The sequence below is a fragment of the Lathyrus oleraceus genome, chromosome 2, assembly GCF_024323335.1.
Source record: "Lathyrus oleraceus cultivar Zhongwan6 chromosome 2, CAAS_Psat_ZW6_1.0, whole genome shotgun sequence".
Lineage (NCBI taxonomy): Eukaryota > Viridiplantae > Streptophyta > Magnoliopsida > Fabales > Fabaceae > Lathyrus > Lathyrus oleraceus.
In genome coordinates this window covers 421,761,012-421,783,250 of record NC_066580.1, presented here as the reverse complement: position 1 = coordinate 421,783,250, position 22,239 = coordinate 421,761,012, and the positions used below count along the sequence as shown (strand labels likewise).

The window sequence follows — 22,239 nt, the reverse complement described above, 5'->3', positions numbered from 1 at the left end:
CCAAGAAAGACACACTTTAGTGATCGAGCTGATAGTTTATCAAGACCAGAAGAGAGATTGTATACAAAACATGTGGATCTGAAGACTCGAGGAGAAATTGGGTGAAGTGAATTGGGAAAAAGGATTGAATGAGAGATTTTATTGTCAAGGACATATGAGGGCATGTGATTTATAAGGTAATATGTCGTTAGCACAGTATCCCCCCAAAACCGAAGTGGAACATTACCATGGAGAAGTAGGGTCCGAGTGGTTTCTACGAGATGTCGATTTTTGTGTTCGGTTATCCCGTTTTGTTGAGGTGTGTGAGGGAAATATGTTTGATGGGGAATACCATTGTGTGACATAAATATTTTAAATTGTTGAGATAAATATTCACGGGCATTATCACTTCTTAAGGTACGGATAGACACACTAAATTGAGTTCTTATTTCTTGATAGAATTGTTCAAAGATAGAAAATAATTCAGATCTATTCTTCATTAAAAATAACCACGTGCAACGTGAAAAATAATCAATAAAGTTGACAAAATACCTAGACTCAAGAGTAGAGACAATACATGAGGGACCCCAAACATCAATGTGAACTAAAGCAAAAGGGGACGAAGCTCATTTATTGACTCGATTGGGAAACTGACCACGGGTGTGTTTCTCTAATTGACACAACTCACAATGTAAATTAGATACCTTCGATGAATTTGGCACCAACTTATGTAGTTTAGAAAGACTTGGATGACCTAATTGAGCATGAATAGTGAGTGGAGAGTCTTTGGCTGAGCATGTCTGAGATGACACTGAGAGGTAATAAAGGCCTTTAGACTCACATCCGACGCCAATCGTCCGTCCTGAACTTCGATCCTGCAGGGTAGCATTATTGTTAGTGAAGGTGACACTACAATCAAGAGAACAAGTTAAATGACTAACTAAAAGTAAATTAAATTGACAATTAGGTACATAGATGACATAACTAACAGAGAGAAGGTAGAATTTGAATAGTATCAATCCCTTCGGATTGGGTTTGAGAACTATTGGCAAAAGTTATAGTAGGTAAGAAACCAGATGTAGAGAGGGAAGAGAAAAGATTTTTATTATCGGTAACATGATCAGACGCACCAAAATCAAGGACCCAAGGTCCAAGAGAAGATGATTGAGAGAGACAAGCAGATGAATTACCAGTGTATGCTTCCGAAGCAGTACAATCTAAGTTCTGATAATTCTGATACCACCTAAGGAAATCATCATAGTTTGGCGTAAAGTTATGAGGAGTAGCCATGAGTATCTGAAGAGAGAAAGTATCACGCGAACCGAATGAAAAAGAATATGAAACAGTTGCACTGTGGAGAGTGGGGCAGTGGAAAATTATCGGGATCGGTCGCCAGTGAAAAGTGAGGAACAACTAGATCGGAGGAGGCGCTTCTGTCGGTAGGATTAGTTTGCTGGAAGATCACCAAGAACAATAGCGATAGTGGGTCACAACACTGTATGGAAGGAAAACTGGAGTAATGACACGGTTTGCCAAAAATTTCTCACCGGAAGACAGTGGGTCAACCAGGTAAATCACGGGGAAGGATTGTCTCTCAGTAGGCTCTGGATACCATGTTAAAATACAAGAGACTAAGAGACATTTGAATAAACCATGTGTTTTGAAAAACACTACGAAGACTTTATTATATATATAGAGATTATAACTAATTACATGATATAGTCGATGTGAGACTATTCTATATACAAATATTTTTAACACTATATATTTACAAATATCCGGTTTTGTAGGGTTGAGTTAGGCCCAACCACATTTCTTAAGATGATATCAGAGCCTCGTTTAAGATCCTTTGGGTCACCCACCATTTATTTCCACGCTCCAGATGTCCAGTCATGGGCGTGAGGGGTGTGTTAAGAATCCCAAATCGGACAATATTTGGTCTGAACATGCGTTTTTAAGTGGGGCAGTCCTCACTCTACCAACCGATTTTGTAGGGTTGAGTTAGACCTAACCACGTTTCTTAAGAGTAATAATAAAATTGGTTAATCACAAATTTTATATTTATGTTATAAAAATAATTTTAAAAATAAAAATATTTTTTTATAAGTATTATTTTTATTTATAAAAAAAATAAAAATATTATTCACCGAATAAATACGGTGAATAGTTTATGTATAAGTATTTGGTGTAGAACTTGGTCTAAGAATGACATATATCTATATTTTTGTTTATTCATACTCCTTCACATTTCTAAATAAGCACACATATTTTCAGAAAAGTACTTGGGAAAAATATAATTTATGTTATTATGTAATTTTTAAAAATGGATATTTTGTTTGGTATGGGTTAGTATATATTTTAACAGGAAGGCTATTCCTACATCCTTTTTTGACACTAAATACTTATATCGTATACATTGTTCACCATACTTATACGGTGAATAGTGTATTTTTAAAATAAAAAATTATATTTATGAATAGTACGTGAATAGTATATGAACAATCCACGTGAACAATGACTTAAAGTAATAAAAAAAAATTGGTTAATTAAATATAAAAAGTTGTTTTATGAAGTGACGAAGTTGGTTAATGAAGTGACGAAGTTGGTGATTTTTTTACCCAAATACCCCTAATTTAAAAAAAAATCCTAAAATAACCCTGATTTCAAAAAAAATCTCAATCTATCACACTTTTAGGAGGAGGCGCCAATCCTCTTAAACTTAGAGAGGAGGCGCCAATTGGATTGGCTATGGCACATGGTGCAGCCAATTCAATTGGCGCCCATGTGTTACTTTTGAGAGGAGGCGCCAATTGGTCTGGCGCCTCAGTGCAAAGTGCTATTTTTTTGTTATAAATAGAGGTGTTGTGTGAATCATTTTTCCACATCTCATTTTATCATTTTGCAAGCATGTTTGGTATTCGTCGTTGTTATGGAAAGATGATTTATTCGAGAGACAAACCTCAGATGTTGATGCTCTTCTAGAACATCACTACTTTCGATCAACTGAAGAGGGAGTTGGTTCGTTGGTTAGATGGAAAAATACCTGAAGGAGAAAAAATTAGAAGTATTGAGAAACTCGACAATATATTTGGTTGGGTGCGAATAAAAAATGATAAGGATGCTAGGGAAATGATGTTTGGACGAGATGACATTAGTTTGATTGTTATAATCAGTTAGAAATATTTTGTTTTAAGTTTGCTTATGTTGTAGTGATGTTTGTTGTGAACCTTGTTGTAACAAAAAGTTAATGATATATAAAAATTAAAGGTTACAAAAATCCAATGTTACAAAAAGATTATAACTTAGATGTTGCTCCTCGATTGGGACAGTTGTTCTTATTGTGTCCTGGTTGACGACATATACTACATAGTCTTATCATTTTATTTGTCGTATCCATTTCTGTTCTAATAGTGTGTTGTTTGGCCGTCCTTTTTTCTTTCTACGTATCTCGTCGTTGTGCCAAACTATCTCACCTTCATATGGAGGTCGGTATTCCTCCATTGGTAGCAATGAGAAGCTTTTGTTATACACATTCATGACAGTAATGGCCTTGTAAACATCAAATAGATGAATGTAAGCATCCTGGCGAGTATGTGTGCATGTGCAATGACATGGGAGCAAGGAGTGCAAAAGGCCTGGAATTTTCCACAGTCGCACCAACTTCTGTTTAGTTTGACAGCATAGGATAAATTTGGTCTCCCCTCATTGTGGTCCATTGTTTCCTGTACACTGAAATTTTTCCTATGACGGTCAAAGGCTGTTACTGCGTGTGTGTTAGCTTTGATGCTCTCCTCTTTCATCACTTTCATGAAAGACTCACTGAATATTTGCCCAGACATTAACACCGCATTCCATCTTTCACATTTGGTTGCGAAGGTAGAAGCCAACCTATAATAGGTTGATCTGACTAAGACGGTTATTGGAAGATTTCTAATGCCTTTGAATACGCCGTTCATGCATTCCACAAGGTTTGTTGTCATGTGGCCCCATCGACAACCTCCTTCAAATGCCCTTGTCCACTGCTCTACTGGTATGTTTTCCAGCCATCTTCCTGCATCTTCATTAGACAATCTAATTTCATCATGGTAATATTGAAATGACGGATGAGTTAGAGCATTTCCAGCATTCACCACTTTCTTGCGAAGGTTCTTATCTTTGATTACACGCATGAAGTTTTATGCAATATGTCTAATGAAATAGACATGGGTAGAAGGAGGGTCATGCCATCCGTTGTCATGGTTATTATAAGCACTCTCAATGGCAGCATGTCTATCAGAAATCAAACAGAGTTTGGCTTATGGAGCCACATGTGTTCTGAGATGTCGAAGAAAGAAACCCCAACCACCAGCAGTTTCACCTTCAACCAGAGCAAAGGCAATGGGAAAGACATTGTTGTTGCCGTCTTGTGCAATCGCCATTAGCAAAGTACCCTTGTATTTGTCGTATAACCATGTTCCATCAATTTGAATAATAGGTTTGCAGAATGCAAAACCTTTGATGCACGGGTCAAACGCCCAAAAGAGACGGTGAAAGATTCTATTTCCAGCAACACAGGTTCCGTCTGGCGTAATTGTTGGCAATGTCTCCATAATTGCAACAGTTTCTGGTACGTATGTTTTTAGTGCCTATAAAAACCGTGACAATTCTTTATATGAATCCTCCCAGTTGCTGAATACACGTTCAACAGCCTTTGTCCTTGCAATCCACGCTTTCTTGTAAGATGGAGTATAATCATATCTTATTTTGATATGAGATATAATTATACTCACCTTCACTGATGGGTCTTTATTAACAAGCGGCAAATGTCTTGACATATCAATGCAACGCTTAATTTACGGTGATCTTGTTCAATGTTATTTGCAATGCAACTATGAGGTGAGTCTATTGAAGCTATCTCCCAAGAGTCGTTTTTCTTTTTATGAGACGCATCCAACTGAAACTTACAAAGGATGTTACGACATTCGATGACATATCTTCTCGAGTCAGTGCGTTTCACTGTGAAATCAGTAGAGTTATTCATGTGAATTTTTTTGATAGCTTGCACACATTCTTCTTTAGTGCAGAACATGTCTCGCACCTTTAACTCGCCTTCTGATAGTGGATACGGGTTATAAAAAAAACTGTTGGATGTTTCATCGTCAAGCAGATCCATGTTTATCATATGTTGAGGCGGATTGTAGACATGACTTAGAGGTAATGGTGTTGGTTGATCATCATCTTCAATGTTGTTGTTTAACATATGATCGACCTGTGTCTCGATCTCTTCTTCTTCATCATCAACGATGTTGACTTCTGCTTTTGCTTCTGGGTCGACGTCATCAGAGTATTATGAATCAAATTCATCAGATTCATCCTGATTAGTTATTTGAGATTGCTGAGATGGTATACTTGGTTGAAGAGTAATATACAACTCAATACAATTGCAACCAGAATGTTCGTGACTAACAAACATTTATTCAACATCTTCATCATCCCGTACCTTTAGCGGGAAAAACTTGCATTGACCGTTCTAAAAAAAATTGGATTCTGATACGTGATCTTTGACACAATACCAGATCTTATGCAGGATTGAATTCATTTTTTCAGATGCAAGAAATTTGAATTTCTCTTGATCGTAAGTCGGATGGTATCGGTGTTTCGAAAACAAAACCCGTATAACTCAGACTCATATGTCTCACCATTGCAGTAAACATTGACACTATATTTCGGTGAAGATGACATTGTAATATTTCTTGTGCATATGAAAATCTATTTCCTGCTGCAGATGAATGTGTGTTGATTGTTGGATGTAGATAGTAAGACACTTAAATAGGTAAGTGATGTGTCTAACATGCAAGCAAGTCCAAAGTGATGTGTCAAACATGCAAGCAACTCAGACTCATGTGTCAAACATGCAAGCTAGATGGAAGTGATGTGTCCAGCATGCAAGAGAGAGGAAAGCCACGTGTCACACATGCAAGCCTTAGCTCCAAATGAATTTGCGCTTGCTTGCAATGCTTGCACATGGGCGCCAGTCCATTTGGCGACACCATGTCTTGCATGCATGCAGACCTCGTAACCAAGCATGCAGACCTTATAACCAAGCATGCAGAGTCTAGATGTGTCATGCATAAGCCTAAGGAGGCGCCAATTTTGTTGGCGCTAGCATGTAGTAAATGCACATGGGTACCAATTCATTTGGATAGCACATGCAATCCCATTTTTCCAAGCTTCCACACTTTTGCATGTCACACCTTATAAATAGGCAAGAGACTCTCACATTTCTTCCACACCAACACTCACTACTTCCTCAACAACATCAAATCTTTCATCTGCAACAACCTCTTTCATCTGCACCAACCTCTTTCATCTCCGACAAAATTTCTATCCTCACAATGGGTGAATCGCAAATAGGAATAGTTGCAAATATAGCAACTTATGTAAGCGTTTAATTCTTTTGTTATTTGTCTAGATTACCTTTTAATAACACATCAACTTCGTAACGTGTTTTGTTGTTTCTTTTATAGGATGTTTCAAGGTTCCGTACTCGGGTCCACTAATATGTACACATGAACCCGATGATTCAACCGTATGTCGAACTCGCCAGTTTTTGACATATAAGCAAAATAATATCTTGGTCAGTGGATAATAAATTCATTCTTACGTTATGTGAAAGATGGCGTCCCGAGACACACACATTCTGGTTTCCAATCGGTGAGTGTACCGTGATGTTAGAAGATGCCTACATGCTATTGGGACTGCCTATTGAATGTAAAGCTGTAAATGGTAAAACCAACCATGTGAATTCAATTTGCATGGACCTCTTGGATGCTGATTTGTTAGATGATAACTCAAGAGGTTAAGGTATACTCCTTTCACGCCTTAAGGCATACTATAACAGCTTACATTTAGATAAGAATTCTACGAAGAGGCTCGAATAATAAAAACTAGGTGTTACATTATGCTTTTAATTGGTTCTTTTTTATTTCCCGAAGGTAGCGGATCTAGTATGCATGTTATGTATTTATCTTTACTAAGACATGTAGATAGAATAGGAAGTTACAGTTGGGGATCCGCTTGTCTGGCCTATATTTATAGCTCTCTGTGTAAAAATTCACACAAAGACACATCTACCTTTTCTAGATGTGCTGTTTTGCTCCAAGCATGGGGTTGGTCAAGACTATTTTTTCAGAAGCCTACTTTAACTGGGAGGATTTCCCATTGGCGGATATTGTTATCAGAATATGATATTGAATACTGATCTCAGAAAGCGATCAGAGGTAGTGTTTTGGCTGACCATTTGGCACACCAGCCTATTGAAGATTATCAACCAGTGCAGTACGATTTTCCTGATGAAGAGATCTTGTACTTGAAAATGAAAGATTATGATGAACCATTGCTTGAAGAAGGGCCAGAACCTGGTTCCCGTTGGGGCATGGTATTTGATGGAGCTGTTAATCAGTATGGTAATGGCATTGGGGGAGTGATTATTACTCCTTAAGGCACTCATTTTCCATTTACAACTAGATTGACTTTCAAGTGTACGAACAACATGGCTGAGTATGAAGCTTGCATTATGGGGCTTGAAGAGGCCATTGATCTCAGAATCAAGTATTTAGACATCTATGGAGATTCAGCTTTGATTGTGAATCAGATCAAGGGTGAATGGGAGACGAATCAACCCGAGTTGATACCATATAGAGATTATGAAAGAAGGATTTTAACTTTCTTTACAAAGGTTAAATTTCATCATATCCCTCGAGATGAGAACTGGATGGCAGATGCTCTTGCAACGTTGGCTTCAATGATTATGGTGAAGTTCTGGAATGAAGTTCCCAATCTGACTGTGATGCATCTTGATAGGCCAACACATGTGTTTGCTGTTGAAGAGATCAAAGATGAAAAGCCGTGGTATTTTGATATCAAGTGTTTCCTCCAAAGTCAGACTTACCCTCCTGGGGCATCTTTGAAAGATAAGAAGACTTTGAGGAGATTAGCTGGCAATTTCTACCTGAATGGTGATGTGCTTTACAAGAGAAACTTCGATATGGTTTGCTCAAATGCGTGGATAGACACGAAGCAGACCTGTTGATAACTGAAGTCCATGAAGGTTCCTTTGGTACTCATTCCAATGGACATGCTATGGCTAAGAAGATGTTGAGAGCAGGTTACTATTGGCTGACAATGGAATCTGACTGTTGCAAGTTTGTGAAGAAATGCCACAAGTTTCAAATATATGTAAATAAGATTCATGTTCCTCTAACACTATTGAATGTCATTTCCTCTCCATGGCCCTTCTCCATGTGGGGAATTGATATGATTGGCATGATTGAGCCCAAAGCTTCAAACGGACATCGTTTCATTTTGGTAGCTATTGACTACTTCACAAAGTGGGTTGAAGCGGCATCATATGCGAATGTAACCAAGCAAGTTGTTGTAAGGTTTATCAAGAATCAAATTATATGTCGGTATGGTGTGCCAAGTAAGATCATTACTGATAATGGATCAAACTTAAATAATAACATGGTTGAAGCTCTTTGTAAAGACTTCAAGATTGCACACCATAATTCTTCTCCCTATAGACCTAAGATGAATGGGGTTGTTGAAGCTGCAAATAAGAACATTAAGAAGATCATCCAGAAGATGGTTGTGACATACAAGGATTGGCATGAGATTCTCCCATTTGCTTTGCACGGGTATCGTACATCCATCCGCACTTCAACAGGGGCAACCCCTTTCTCACTTGTTTAAGGTATGGAAGTTGTGCTCCCAGTAGAGGTCGAGATCCCGTCACAGCGTGTTTTGATGGAAGCCAAGTTGACAGAGGTTGAATGGTGTCAGACCAGGTATGACCAGTTAAATTTGATTGAAGAGAAGAGGTTAACTGCCATGTATCATGGTCAGTTATATCAGCAGAGAAGGAAGAAGGCATTTGATAAGAAGGTCAGACCTCGTGTGTTTAGAGAAGGTGACCTTGTGCTCAAGAAGATTTTATCCTTTAAAATAGATTCTAGGGGAAAATGGACTCCTAATTATGAAGGCCCATACGTTGTTAAGAGAGCCTTTTCAGGTGGTGCTTTGATTCTTATAACTAGGGATGGTGAAGAGTTCACGCGTCCTGTGAATGTCGATGCAGTCAAGAAATACTTCGCCTAAAAAAGAAAAGAATAGATCGCTAAGTTGAAAACCCGAAAGGGCGATCCAGGCAAAAGTTAGAGACATAAAACAGAAAATTTATCCCGATAAGTTGAGTACCCCACCTTGGGGAAATTTATGCAAAATTAGGGATCATGGCAAGTAACTACATCCTGCTGATCTTCAGTCTTGAAAACTTTCTTGAGCACAACATTTGGTTCTGATTCATCTTCAACCAAAGCCAATAGCACAATGAATATTAAGGTCGGTAGAAGGATTAGTGGTCATTGTATTCAATGTAACCCTTTTCCATGTAAATTACCATTTTTCAACTTTTGTAAAGATCTATGGAGTCTTGTCATTTACAGAATACCATTCTATTAAATAAAGTTGAGCTTTTTATCCAATTGCTTCTAATCTTGTTTATTTCAGCTAAACAGAATTTAATTATGATGATAATTTTGAAATTGAATTTTAAAAATCAAAATCTTATTTTCTTAAATAATAAAAGCTGATACTTTAAGAGCAATCGATTTCATTTAAGGAATATCAACAACGGTCTGAAAACCAGTAAGTCCTAAAATGCGAAGCATTGTTTGGTTTTCCCCAAGCAGTTGACGTGATCTCTGTTTCACCCCCAACGACATTTCAACATCTCCAACCGGATTTTTGTTGGTTTCTCCAGCCGAGTCTGCATTTTGCTTCCCGTGAGTTGTAGGCACGTTTTCTCAGTTTGCATAGATCTAACACCAGATTCTGGTTTCCCTTCAGGTCTCCAACGGATTTCATGCAACACTAATTCTAGAGCATTATGTTGGATCCTCTGCAAGGTTGTCTCCCATTTGATATGGTGTTGACCTAAAATTCCCCGCAAAGTTGGTAGTGCAGCTTCTCAGCAGATCTTCCCTCTTCCCCAACCAGGGTTGAGCCTTTGAGAATGTTGATTCACGTTCTCCCTCTCCAGTTGGTTCCCTCCTGTTGAGATTGGCCGAGCATTGTATTGATGATTCAAACCAGCAACAGTTGTATCCTTTGTGATCGTTTTGTCAGCATAATCATCATATATACATATACATATACATATACATATACATTCATAGATTTCATTATTGTATTATTATTTGCACTTTGTGATTCATTATTTCTCTAATCCTCTACTATGGTGGTGTCCTTTTCCCCATGCAGATTTGGTATGTCTGTCCTCTTTCAATTATAGAGTGTCATCCCCCTAAGCAGAAAGATTTCAACCTTTCTCATTCCCCACTGAGTTATTTCCTCGTGGATGATTATTATTTTAGTTTCCTCCCCAATTGATCATCTGGATGAAGCCATTCTCCCTGAGTTATGTCCTAATTGGGTTGAGTCTTTGATTGATCGTTTCTTTCTAGATCTTGCCTAGATAAATACTTTTGGTCCCCCTGAGAGTCTATTACCTAGTAACTGGTAATATTCTTCTCGATTTACGAGTATTTTACTTTTTCCCAATATCCGGCAAGAGTAACCTTTCTCCCCAGCAGATTCGTTTTCACATTTCCCCGGGAAGTCTATCCTTGATATGTTCATCCTAACCGATGACGGATATTCTCTCTTTTAGTATTCTACCCAATAAAAAGGTAGTTATAATACCTATTTCATTCCCAGAGGGTTAATCCTTGATATGTTCATCCTAACCGATGACGGGTTTCCTCCTCTTTGTGGTATTCTACTCAGTAACCGGTAGTTGTAAATCCTGCTTCCCCTTGCGGAGTCTATCCTTGATATGTTCGCTTTAACCGGCGACGAATATTCTCTCTTTTGGTTTTCTATCCAGTAACTGATAGATGTAATTCCTATTTCTCCCCTCAGAGTTTATCCTTGATATGTTCATCCTAACCAATGATGGATATCCTCTTTTCAGTATTCTATCCAGTAATTGATAGATGTAATTCCTGCTTTCCCCCGACAGTTTATCCTTGATATGTTCATCTTAACTAATGACGGTTATTCTTCCTTTTGAGTCTATCCTTGATATGATCACTTTAACCAGTGACGGATATTCTCTCTCTTTGGTTTTCTGCCTAGTAACCGGTAGTTGTAAACCCTATTTTGGCTTTTCCCAGCAGTTTATTCTTACCCAATAACTGGTAATATATACACCTCCTGTTGCCCTTAGTGAGTCATCCTTGATATGTTTACCCTAACCGGTAACAGATGTCCTCTCTGTCAGAACTTGTTATCTCCGTACCCAGTAACCGGTAGTGGATAATACATTTATGTTACTCCTGTGTTGAAGATCATGTCTTCCCTAGTTGAGTTTGAGTGCGTATTTCCTCAGCGAAAACGCCTTTTCCTACTTGGTTCGAGTATTTCAGCTTTGTTCCGATCTACCCGTTTCCCCTGCAGAGGTTCCTTTTATTCCCCAGCTGAGTCTTTCCACTGATTTATTTTCATAGAATCCCTTATGTCCCCCAGCAGTTTTAAGCCGTAGCCTGGCCTACGCGGATCTTTTATTCTCTAGAGTCTCTGTCTCCCCAGTGAGTTTTCCTTATGAAACGCATTATGCTCCTGCGGACTTTAAGTCTCTCTAGATTCTTTTCCTTTGTGGCAACATTTTTCCCACAGAGAATATTTTTAGCATTTCATATCATATGCATCATGAGGTCTCTTAGGGACCAAAATTTGTTTCTATTGTTGTTATTTAAGTCCATTCTATTGAGTCGATACAAAGATTTTTAACCTTCATCTCCTTAGTTAGAACGTCCTTAAATAGGGGAAGTTGTAAGACCTCAATTTTGACCCAAAGATCCCTCATGCTATTCTCATCATATGCATTAGCATTAGGATCACACCTTGGCATTCTCCTTACCCCTCATTCATTGGGTTTTCATTTGGAGAGATCACCAAGCACATTTGATTGTATCATACTTCATTTTTCATTATTTACTAACCAAAATACCAAAAATATGTCAATGTATAGTTTGTTGCTTTTGTAGGTAGTGTGTATGCTCACCTATTCTCTAGCAAGCTCATATCTAGGGTTTAAGACCCTCAATGCAAGGAGCTCAATCAAGAATTGGCTTACATTGGCTCTAAGTATCATATATGAATCCCCATGATCTTCACATGTTATTTTGATCAAGAAATCATCAAAAGTTTGGAGTTGGTTTGCCTGGGAAATCCTAATTCATCTGGGTATCTTGTGTGACTTCTTCAACAAGTTTCTTCAACAATTGATCAAATATTTCAAGGGATACTTAACCTTACATTATCTTATGCATATATGATCCTCCATGAGTCCCAAAAGTCAAGAGAATGTCAAGCTAGCAAGTTGGTTCATGGTGGTTGACCAGAGAAAGTCAACTGTCAAAACTGGGGTTCCCTAGACCCTATCTCCTACAACTTTTGTCATATGAAAATGATTCCAAGAGAAAAGTTACTCTAAATGACATTAAAAACAACTTTCATGTTTAGCTAAAGAGCTAGTTTTTCTTGGAAAGTCATTTTTTATGGTGAAAGATTATAGTTCATTTTGTCTAAACCCTAGTTTGGAGGTCAACTTCCCAAGACCATAACTTTCTCAATTTTTATGATATGAAAGCCATTAAAATTGAATTATCTAATGCAAGATGTCTACTTAAACTTTTATGTTTGGACCAATACCATTGAACAAGTGATTTTCCTCAACTTCTAAAATGCATAACGCCTTCATGTCAAATCCAAATGAGGTAAAATTGGGTGAACAAATTTAATAGGTTTGAAATAGCTACAACTTTGATGAAGGAGCATTTCTCATTTGAAGTCCATAGAAAAAGTTATTCAAGGTGGAAGAAGTGAACATTTGACTTGGGACTTAGAAATTTTTCAAATATGTTTGATTTCCCAAATTTTCACCTCAAAATTCATCATGATCCACACTTCAAATAAAAAAGTGTTCAACATGAAAGTTGTTCCCCTTGATCTCACCTTTCTAAAAACATCCAAGATCATCTCATTTCGACTAAATTTGAGGGAACTACATATGGTTTCATTATGGGAAATGTTTTGGCAAAGATTGAACTTCACATGATCATTTCCATTTGCATGCTTGCACATGATGGTTTCAACAGACTTTGTACACGATTTGGAATTGGATTGCATCACTCTTGAGGCCCAAATGATTGCCCATGCACCCATGCGAGGAAGTTGCTAATTTTGTCCAATTTTCAAGTGGTGCAAATATCAAACACATTGCCTATTTAAACAAGCTTAAGGCTCCAGATTCATCATCAACACCTTGCCCAAGCTTTGCTAGACCATTGCAAACCCTCACTGTCATAGAATTTTCTGAGATTTCTCTTGAAATCGAGCTTGAACTTCACCATCTGTTTGGAAGTTCAAACTCCAGAAATTCACTTCCATTTTCATTCCATTTCGTTTCTGCAAGCAAGAGGAGGAGAAAGCAATCAAATCCAAATCAAGATCAAGTGAAATTGGATCAACTCGAAGGTGATTTTTCAGAAACTTCTCCTCTTCGATTCTCTCTCAATTCTCCACTATTATTGTTGATTTTTGGTTGTCTGAAGTCCTACCAATGTAGGCAACAAGATTGAGTTGCTTTGAGGTCAAATCGAAGCAACTCAGTTCATGATCCTCAAAATTCAACTTCCTGTATCTTCTCATATACTTTGAGTTAGACTAAATTGAGTCCAGATTCGAGCTCCTGAGCATTTTTTCTTTAAATCCATGTCTTGCTTTTTCATTTTGGTGATGGTTGAAGGTGGACCAGTCCGGTGAGGTCCACCGGAGAAGAAGACCGGAGCTCTGGCTCCGGTGATGTGTTGGAAGCGTCTCAACCATATGATCCATTCAAATTGTTTTAATCTTGTGCACTGGTTCTAGTTACCACGCGTGCATCTCATTTGACTAAGGAACACATAGAACGCGTGCTTTGGACCATCTAATATGCCACCTCAATTAATGAGGGAGATCAGATGGTCCACATATTTTTGAATTTTTGAATTTTCATTTTAATTGCTTTATTTTCATTAATTCATATTAATTTCATTATTGATCCAAAAAATATGGGACTTTTACCAAAAAAAAAATTAAATATTTTCCTCTTTCATTTTCTGAATTAAAATCATTTTTTGGATCAACATTGATATTTTTCATGATTTAATTGTTTTTGTGTATATTTTTAATTATTTAAAAATACTTTTGACTTTTCAAAAATAGTGAAATGTTTTCTCCAAGGTCCTTTGACCTTGTTTGACCTATGATAAATCTCTTGGCCATTTATTTGATATTTTGAAGAGGTTTTAGGTTTTTGATCAAACATAATTTAATTTAATGCATTTTAAATTGATTTTTAATTTGTTTAGTTGTGAATAAATTGTGTTGAGCCATTTTTATTGACTTGTGAAGTTTGATTATGTGTTTGGGCCTTGGTCAAGGTTGATTTGACTTTTGTTGGATTAAAATCATTGGATTTAGGGGATTGATAAAATGTATATTTCATCTCCCAAAATGAATGAATGATTTTAATTTGATAAAACTCTCTCATGACCAATTTGTGTTTGTCTCATCTCCTCTCCCTCTTCATCTTCAATCCCTTTCTATCCCATTCCTCTAATTAGCCAATGACATCTCAATATCCTAAGGCTAATTGGTTCATGAACCAATACAAGTATGGATGAGATTAAGTCCACCCTTTGATCATTTTCTTTTTGTGTGTGGTATCTCTTAGGAGTATGGTTCATTATACCATATCTCTAACATGCATTAACACCAAAAAAATTATTGCCCGATCTCAGATAGTTGTGACTTCTACATAAGTCCAATTACGATTGCTTAACATAACGCTAAATTTTGACACAAAAGGCATAGCATTCTAGTAAGTGAGATTGTAAGTCTCCCCCATTTCATGGTATTGTGTGGAAACTTGACATTTTTTCCTTCCTTTGGAAGATGTCTTGGTTCAAGGATCCATGCTTGTGAATAGAGGGTTGAGTGTTCTCCAAAGAATGACTTAAACAATGGAAAAGCAAAACTCCACTAACTTCTAATCAACTAACATTTGACTAACTTTTTAATTTCAAGTCATTTACTTTATGCACTTTAAATTCAAGCCATTTATCATTTGTCATTATACATCTCATTTAACTTGTTTATGTCTATGTCATTTTCACTTTGCTCATTTGAGCCATATATTGTGATTGTATATACTTGTTTGTGTATCTTGTTTGTGTTTGTGGTCTTAGGACCTTAAAATACTTAATAAACAGCAAAAACCTCCTAAAAATTTTTGTGTGGACTGTTGGATTTGATCTGAGCTTTGGACTTAGAATTAGGCAACATTCCCTATGCAAAAGGACTTGGCCAATGCCAACATTTCTGAAACCAAATCATTGTGATATGAGCTTTCATCTGATGTATGTGTTGAGATCATTTGGAGTTCATCTGCTACATGGTCTTGATGCAAATGTTACTTTGAACCTGTGTCTAATGCCTTATTCTGAGCCATTCAAAGAGTATGTCATATGATACGTGGGGAAGATTAAGAAGAAGACTATGAAGTTGCTTGCTTGGATGTGGCTATCTTTATTTGATGTCTTGCTCTTCATCTTGCTTGCTTATTGATATTGCTTGATTTTAAAGTCCAAAGGAAAAAGGGGTTTCTATATGACATTCTTGTCTATTGGATTGCATCCCATTGGTCAGATCTTTTCAACTCTTAACTTTTAAGTTTTTGCTTAGGATTAGTCTCTTCATCTCCTCCCACTTCTTAAATTTCAAATCTCTCCCTCTTTTCAAAATCTTATTTGCTTGTGATTTTTAAACTTAGACTTCATTATAAATTAGAAACTTTGGCCTTATGCCATTGCATTTTAAACTCTTTTCTTAAATCAAACTTGTAAATTAACCTAATCATATTGACTTAAAATTTCAAAAGACAAAAAGAACTAACACACATTCAAACTCTTTTGGACCCTTTTGTGCCTCTTTTAAATTTAAACTTTTATTAAAAGCAATCTACTCACTTTGAAATTGTTACCACGAACTACGAGGTTTTTATCCATCATTTTTATGGTGGTACGTAGGCACAAGTCCGAAGGTCTTGTCAAACACAAAAATATAATTAATAAATTCTTTTCTCATCCCCCCACTCTATTTATTGCAAACATCATTTCATACTAAAACACATGCACACATAAAAAAGAGTTCCCTAGGAGTACCTAGGACACTTTGAGTGCTAACACCTTCCCTTTGTGTAACCAACCCCCATTACCTGTAATCTCTGACATTTTATTAATTTTGATTTGAAAACTTCTTATCTTTGGGTTTTGTTCGTACTTTTCCCTTTTCCTTTGAAAACAATAAAAGCGCGGTGGTGACTCTGGTTTTATTTGCGTTAAGTTTATCTATAGCTTAATGGTCATGAATTTACCGCTACAGTGTGAGTTGGAAGTCCCACATTGCTTAAGGTGGAGGTTGAACACTTTATAAGTAAAATGACTCATACACCTATTACCTTAAGATTTTGGATGAATATGTGGTGTCTCTTTATCACTTATGTGTTCGTCTTGACCAAATATAGATGCACCTCATGATGGCCCAACACATTTTTGGATATACATATATTTAATATTTAATTTTTATATTTTGAAAACAAATACATATTATTGATAATAGATATATCTAGAGAGAAAAGTGTATCTATAAATTAAGTATTGTCTAATATTTTAAGACAAACAAATTTTCAAAAAATAACTTTTTAAAAAAACTAAAAGAGGTTTTATAATTACAAAAAAATTATTTGTTTATTTTTGAAACTTTGATTTACTTTTTTTTTTCTTTTATTTATTTATCTATTTTGACTTGATTGAAAAAATATTTGTTTTGTTCATTTATGAGAAACTCAAAATATTAATATGTTGTGTATAAAATATTAGCATAAAAAAACAATTTTTTAAAAAGTCAATAAATATACAAAAATAGTGTCTCAAATTTAATTATTAATGTCCATTGAATTCAAATAAATATAACTTTTCTTCTCGACACTTCTTCTATTCCCTTATATTTCTTTATTTAAAATTTAAAACCATAAATGATAATTAAAAATATTAATTAAATTATTTAAATAAAAAAATAAAATATTTTAAATATATGTAATAATGAGTTGTTTTTTTAAAAACTATGTATCATTGTTTCTTCATATTTTACTCAATATTGTGATTGACAATGAATAAAGGAATTACACTTAGATAGTCTTTTTATAACAAAATTTATGTAAAAATATATCTGAAAATTAAATGTTTTTAGTCTAAATTTTGAACTAAATACAGATTACTCCTTTTGATTATATTTTATTGCAAATATTTATTCTATGTATAGAAAAAAACTAAAATTATATTGACTATGAACATTATTTTCTTAACCTGAAAATGTCCTATAAAATGTGAACTATGGTGTATATGTCAAGTAGTCTTTCACCAAAAGAGGTCTCTCTCTCTGAAATTGTTTCTCTCTAATAGTCATAATCACCATTTTAATGGAAAGTTGGATAGTTAGAAAGAAGAGAACTTTCAGAAGTAGGACACCTAAATCCTTCTTCAACAAGCTCCCTTTGGAGCTTCAATCAAATATATTTTGTAGGTTGTCTTTAGAGGAACAATCAAATTCCATGTGTGTCTCACATCAATGGCGAAATATAATCATAAACACAACTTTACCAAAGGAGCGTCCATTACTACCATTTGTGGTTCCTCACAATTTCCTACCAAACCCACATAGGGAATTGCAAAACATATTTCATTGGTGTTCATTAGTTATGCATTGCGAAACAAGACCCAAAAAACTGTTAGACACATGTAATGGGTTATATTTGTTTTGTCACAACAATGGTAGGGCTTTGAACATCACTCGTGATGTATATTATTATTATGTCATAAACCCCAAAACCGAACAATGTGTGGCTGTTCCAAAGGCTAAAGGTCAAAAGTCAGGAAGTTATTCGTATGCTGCTCTCGCATATGATCCTAAAGAATCTAGATTCTTTAAGATCGTACGCTTTCAAGGTCATCGCCATATCAACATTTTCTCTTCTATGACAGGTCTTTGGACTACTGTGAATATTAATTTACCTCAACATATTAATAAGTCCAAATGGGTCCAAAAATCAATTTATATAAAAGGATCAATTTATCGACTCTTCAGATCTGGATATCTGGTCAAAATTAAAGTTGATCCGCAGGAGAATGTTTTAAAACAAACTGAATTAATATCACTACATTCTGATTGTCTTTTGGATGGTTGTCGATGGGAAATAAGTTCCAAAGACGACAAACTCATGTTAGTCTTATGTAGGGGGCTGAATTTTTGGCTTTTTGAACTCATTGAATGTGTTACAAACAATTCAACCTGTTATACATGGGACATGATTTTTCACATAGAGAATGAAGAGTTCTTGCCTCTTAATACCTATGGTGAATTCTTATCCTATCATCCTTACCATGATTTGGTATTTTTCAAGCGTGGATATCACGTCTATTTTTACTTAGACGAGTTCAGTGGGAACTACTACACAAATTTTGGGACTGTGGAATACAATAAAACTGTTTATGACTACATAAGAAATTGTGGACAACCTTTGCTTGATTGCTCTGTCCCTTTTGCTTGCATTTTGGATAAGAAGGTAATAAATTGCACTTATTTTATTTTATTTTAATTGCTTTTTTTTATTTGACCAAATTATTTGTTAGGGTTTAAGTACTTTTTAGTCACGATGCAAATACAGTGTTGCATATCTAACATATGAAATAAATCCATGAGATATTGCTAGCTTCTCATAAATCCATCAAAATAGATCATATATTAATATCACAAAAGTTCATTTGCATGATTAGATTTGAAGCTTATTACTAATAGATGTGATTTTGGACTCCAATATTTTCTTTTTAATTATCTATTTAATATACATATGTATAAAGTTTTGAAATTTACAAACTGAACTTACATCATATTAGTTACATATATTATGATTTTAAGATTTCTATCTTTTTCTCTAATTTACAGAATCCAGGAGATTTTCTTCGACTCCCTGTTCCACACTGAAGGGTAACTATTATATATATTATACCCCCTTCATTTTTTATTATAAATAACTATTATATATATTATACACCCTTTATTTTTTATTATAAATAAATTTTAATTTTTTATATTTATTGAATAAGATGTATATGATTATATATAAGTTATATACATTGATTATTCAATGCATTTAAAAAATCAAAATTTATTTAAAATAAATAAGAAGGATAAGTGTATATATATATATATATATATATATATATATATATATATATATATATATATATATATATATATATATATATATATATATATATATATATTCTTGAACGAAATTGTACAACAATTATTTTATATTGTATTTTAGGAAAGCAAGGCTCTTTGACGTGGAAGAAAACAATGGACTAAAAGCTCCCTCTTCGTGTTTTGCGATAGAGATTTAAGACTCTTGTTTAGAAATAAATGTCTTATGTTTGACATTTTGAAACATTATAGTTTTCTTATTATTATTACTTTATATTACTTATACTAAGTAATTTAAGTAATTTTAATTGTGGCAAGTTCAAAGTACTGCCTTTGTTTCAGAATAAATGTTATATTTAATAAATTATTTATTTTAAAATAAATATTATATTTAATAAATTATGTAATTTTTATTCTTTAAAAATTTTATTCTTTAATTAATATTATCTATCATTCTAATTTATTATTATCTCACCTAATATTAGTGATCAGTAAAAATAATTAACAAGAATAATATGATAAAATAGAGAGAAAAACTTATATTAAAATAATAAATAGTCTTTTCGGCCAACTTTGAATTATGAGTGCAATTTTGAAATATAATTTAATAAACTTTTTGTATTTCAAAATATTTTTGATTTGTTAATTTGCCAGCAATCTCAAGTCCAAACTTCATCTATAAGATACTATCTTCTTTGATTTTTTTTTATTGATTTGTCCTTTAAAAATAGGGGCTTTGTTGAGTTGAATATATATTAATTATATATTTTTATTATATCAAATATTCATTTCGTCTCATAATAAGTGTTATCCTTTTTATTTTTGTTTGTCTTAAATTATTTATTCTTTTAAAATATCAATGTGATATTTATTATTATTTTTTATTAATTTACTCTTATTTATTATATTTTAATTTATATAATAATTTTACTATTTATTATTAATAAAATTATTTTAATAAATTACCGTCGATTTATCATTTTAATCTAGTTAATCATTATCATAAAAAATATAAAAGTTTCCTTAAAGACATATATTGTAAGACGATGGAGTATATACAAAGTATATACAAAGCAAAAGTCACTACTAAATCTAATTGTTAAAAATCTCAAAAGGCAATACATTAAATTTTAAAGTTAAATATTCAAGGAAGAAAATAAGTAGATATGTATTAATGATTTTTTCATTTTTTTAATTAGTAAAAAACTTTAGTCATTGACATTTTATAATTCTGTATTTGAATTAAGAAAGTATTTTGCAATAGTCATAATTTAATATATAAATAAATGATAAATTTTACTTTTCACACAATATAAAATCTATAATATATAGTATGTCTTTTAAAATAATATTAAGATTTATTCAAATATATTAATGTGAAATAATATATTTGAACAAGTCATAATGATATTTAAAAAATGTGAATAATGCATAAAGATAATATATTTTAAATTTATGTGTTATTCATATTTTATTTTATTTAAATGATTTACACTTCATCTTGATTATATTTGAATATTTGGTTTTTTATGTTTTTAAATATTAAGAAATAGTCATAACATATATTGGAAACTGACTTTTAGATTTAAAAATAAATTAAATATAGCCTCCAATACTTATAAAATGAATATTTTGAAAATATAATAATATTTATTGAGATTTTGGTTGTCATAGTGAATAATTATTTTAATAAAATGATAACTTATCTATTATTATTATTATTATTTTAAAATAGTTGATTTATAAATTGTTGATTTATTATCCAAAAATTTATTTACATTAATATATCATAAAAAATTAGGAAAAGAAATATAGCTTTCATAGACTAAACCATGAACTAATAGTTTATACTATTTATCTAGCTTAAACTAGTACTTGAGCTAGCTCAACCAATTAAGCTACTCTTCTTCTATTTAATAATAATTTATATAAATAAAATAAAATAAATATTAATTTATTATTGTTCAAATTATCTAAAAAGATAAATTCAGGATAGAAAAAATTAACAAAATAATTTTAGATTAGTGTTTGTTGTAACATCCTAATTCTCCGACTCAACATTTAATTAAATAATTCAATATAACTCAACAAATAGAGTGTCACTAATACTTAACATAAAAGAACCATAAATAATATTTTCAAAAATAAGTAGCCGAAAACCAATAAATTTAACATATAAATCTCAACAACAATGAATGTTCATCAATTCTCAAAAGAAATTAGACATACAACAAAAGAAAATAAAGAATAATTTGTTCCCTAATGTTACATATCAGAGCGACTCCACTAAGACACGAGCGATAAATAACTAAAGAAACGCAACACCATCCTCTAGCATCAAGCATATACTCTTGCACATGATCGTTTGTATCCCATAGGAGCACATACGCAACAACAAAAGGAAAATGGTGAGAATACGCTCAAATAGATTAACGGAGCAAACATAGCACAAGTAGTATCACATAAACATAATCACCAACACATAATCATCACACAACAACACACGTATTCATCTTTCACCCACATCACCAAACAATCACATGTTCATTTACAACATCAAACAATCATAATAATAGCTCGATCACAAATGCAGGTTGTATGCAAATGTATCCTCACCTCGACTCTAAACGTAAATGTGGTACCGACTCTTTGGACATCAGATGTATGTTACTAATATTCGTCCATAATTGCTCCCGATCCCACCACTGGACCAGAGCACGCTAAATCGTTATTGATTCTTCACCATAGAATCAACAACACTTCATTGATTCCCATTTACAGAATGCAACTACTCGCTCTCGATTCCACTATTGAACCAAAGCACATCAAAATTGTTACCGATTACTCATCATT

At 33.8% G+C, this 22,239-nt stretch overlaps 1 protein-coding gene across 1 annotated transcript; it reads left to right on the top strand.

The window, feature by feature from the left end:
* Positions 1 to 17,552: 17,552 nt before the first annotated feature.
* LOC127121496 (uncharacterized) lies at positions 17,553 to 19,587 on the top strand. Its single transcript, XM_051051987.1, has 3 exons — positions 17,553 to 18,745; positions 19,126 to 19,167; positions 19,511 to 19,587. Exons 1-2 carry the CDS (start codon positions 17,603 to 17,605, stop codon positions 19,162 to 19,164), a joined length of 1,182 nt encoding a protein of 393 aa, XP_050907944.1. The 5' UTR covers positions 17,553 to 17,602; the 3' UTR covers positions 19,165 to 19,167; positions 19,511 to 19,587.
* Positions 19,588 to 22,239: the final 2,652 nt, after the last annotated feature.

What these genes read in the sequence shown, in the direction of transcription:
- LOC127121496 (XM_051051987.1), top strand. Translation starts at nt 17,603, where the DNA reads ATGGAAAGTTGGATAGTTAGAAAGAAGAGAACTTTCAGAAGTAGGACA. An exon ending in CTTGCATTTTGGATAAGAAG is followed by an intron (nt 18,746 to 19,125) that starts GTAATAAATTGC and finishes TCTAATTTACAG; the next exon opens with AATCCAGGAGATTTTCTTCG.